The 1,078-nt window shown below is 69.2% G+C and overlaps 1 protein-coding gene across 1 annotated transcript in view; it reads right to left on the bottom strand.

Moving 5' to 3' along the window:
* ARID3A (AT-rich interaction domain 3A) overlaps window positions 1–1,078 on the bottom strand; it is a 26,844-nt gene that overhangs the window by 2,552 nt on the left and 23,214 nt on the right. Inside the window, exon 6 of the mRNA XM_039838995.1 lies at window positions 962–977. Within this exon, the coding sequence (XP_039694929.1) occupies window positions 962–977 (16 nt within the window). The remainder of the gene's footprint in view (window positions 1–961; window positions 978–1,078) is intronic.

Raw genomic sequence — 1,078 nt, 5'->3', positions numbered from 1 at the left:
CCCCCGCCGTGGCCGTGTGAATGACGGGCCGGGTCACACTGTGTGGGGGGCTGTCCAGGGCACTGGGGGCCCCCACCAGCTTGAGGCCGGGAGCACCCCCGTCCTGGTGACCACAGATGCCTCGGACATTTCCCAGGGACCGCCCCGGTGAGAGCTCCGCTGCCGAGCACTGGGCAGCTCTGCCTCAGTTTCCCTGCCACAGATGCGACCTTGGGGGTGGGGGGCACGGGCAGGGAGATGCGGGGCCAACCGGGGGACAGGCCCAAGAGCTCGGCCTTTGTTCTTCCTACTCCCCTGCCACCCACAACAGCTGCCAAAACAACTCCCACGACCCGCCCTCCAGCCCCAGGGGCTTTGCAGCTGGGGAGCGAGGGCCTGGCTGATCCCTCTGCTGCCGAGAAGGTGGTGCCGGGGGCCGGCCCAGGTGGACGGGGCGGGGGGCCCGGCCCAGGGGAAGGGGTGGCTGCTCCCTGCCCACAAGCCAGCTCCCCTTCCTGTCCACCTGACCCTCGCAGCCTCTGTTCCCGAGTCCCCTCACCCAGAGGGCCCCAGCCTCAGAGCCTCAGGCCTGTCTGGCACCTTGCTGGCCAAGGGCAGTGAAGGCCCCATCTCACCTCTCTCCCCGGCAAGGGGACCCCGGGTTTGACGTCTGTGCCTCCCCTGGACCCGCCGCCCCACTTCCTGCCCGCACGGGGTCCCCGGTGCCCAGCCTGGCATACAGCGAGCACTCAGTAAACGCAGTGACGGCTGGCAGGCCACAGCTCCGCCGAGGTGGGCAGACGGCTGGGGTGTGGGACCCCGTGGAGGAAGAAGCCGCTCGCTTGCCCCAGACCCAAAGGGTGTCCCCCTGGCCCCCACCCCTGCCGCCACCCCTGGCCTCTCTGGCCCTTCCCAGGTTGCAAAATCCCCATCGACCCGAGGAGGGGGCAGGGAGGAAGATGGACCTCAGTCCCCCACCCACCCAATTCCATTCTCCCCTGGAGAGGGAGATAGAGAAAGCTTCACATGTCAGCACACCCGGCTGGGGGAAGTGGCCACAGGGCCTGCCCTGTCCCCCCCACCACCACCTCCGCACTAG

The sequence above is a fragment of the Pteropus medius genome, unplaced genomic scaffold (assembly GCF_902729225.1).
Source record: "Pteropus medius unplaced genomic scaffold, Ma_sr-lr_union100, whole genome shotgun sequence".
NCBI lineage: Eukaryota > Metazoa > Chordata > Mammalia > Chiroptera > Pteropodidae > Pteropus > Pteropus medius.
This window is presented reverse-complemented; position numbering and strand designations above follow the sequence as displayed.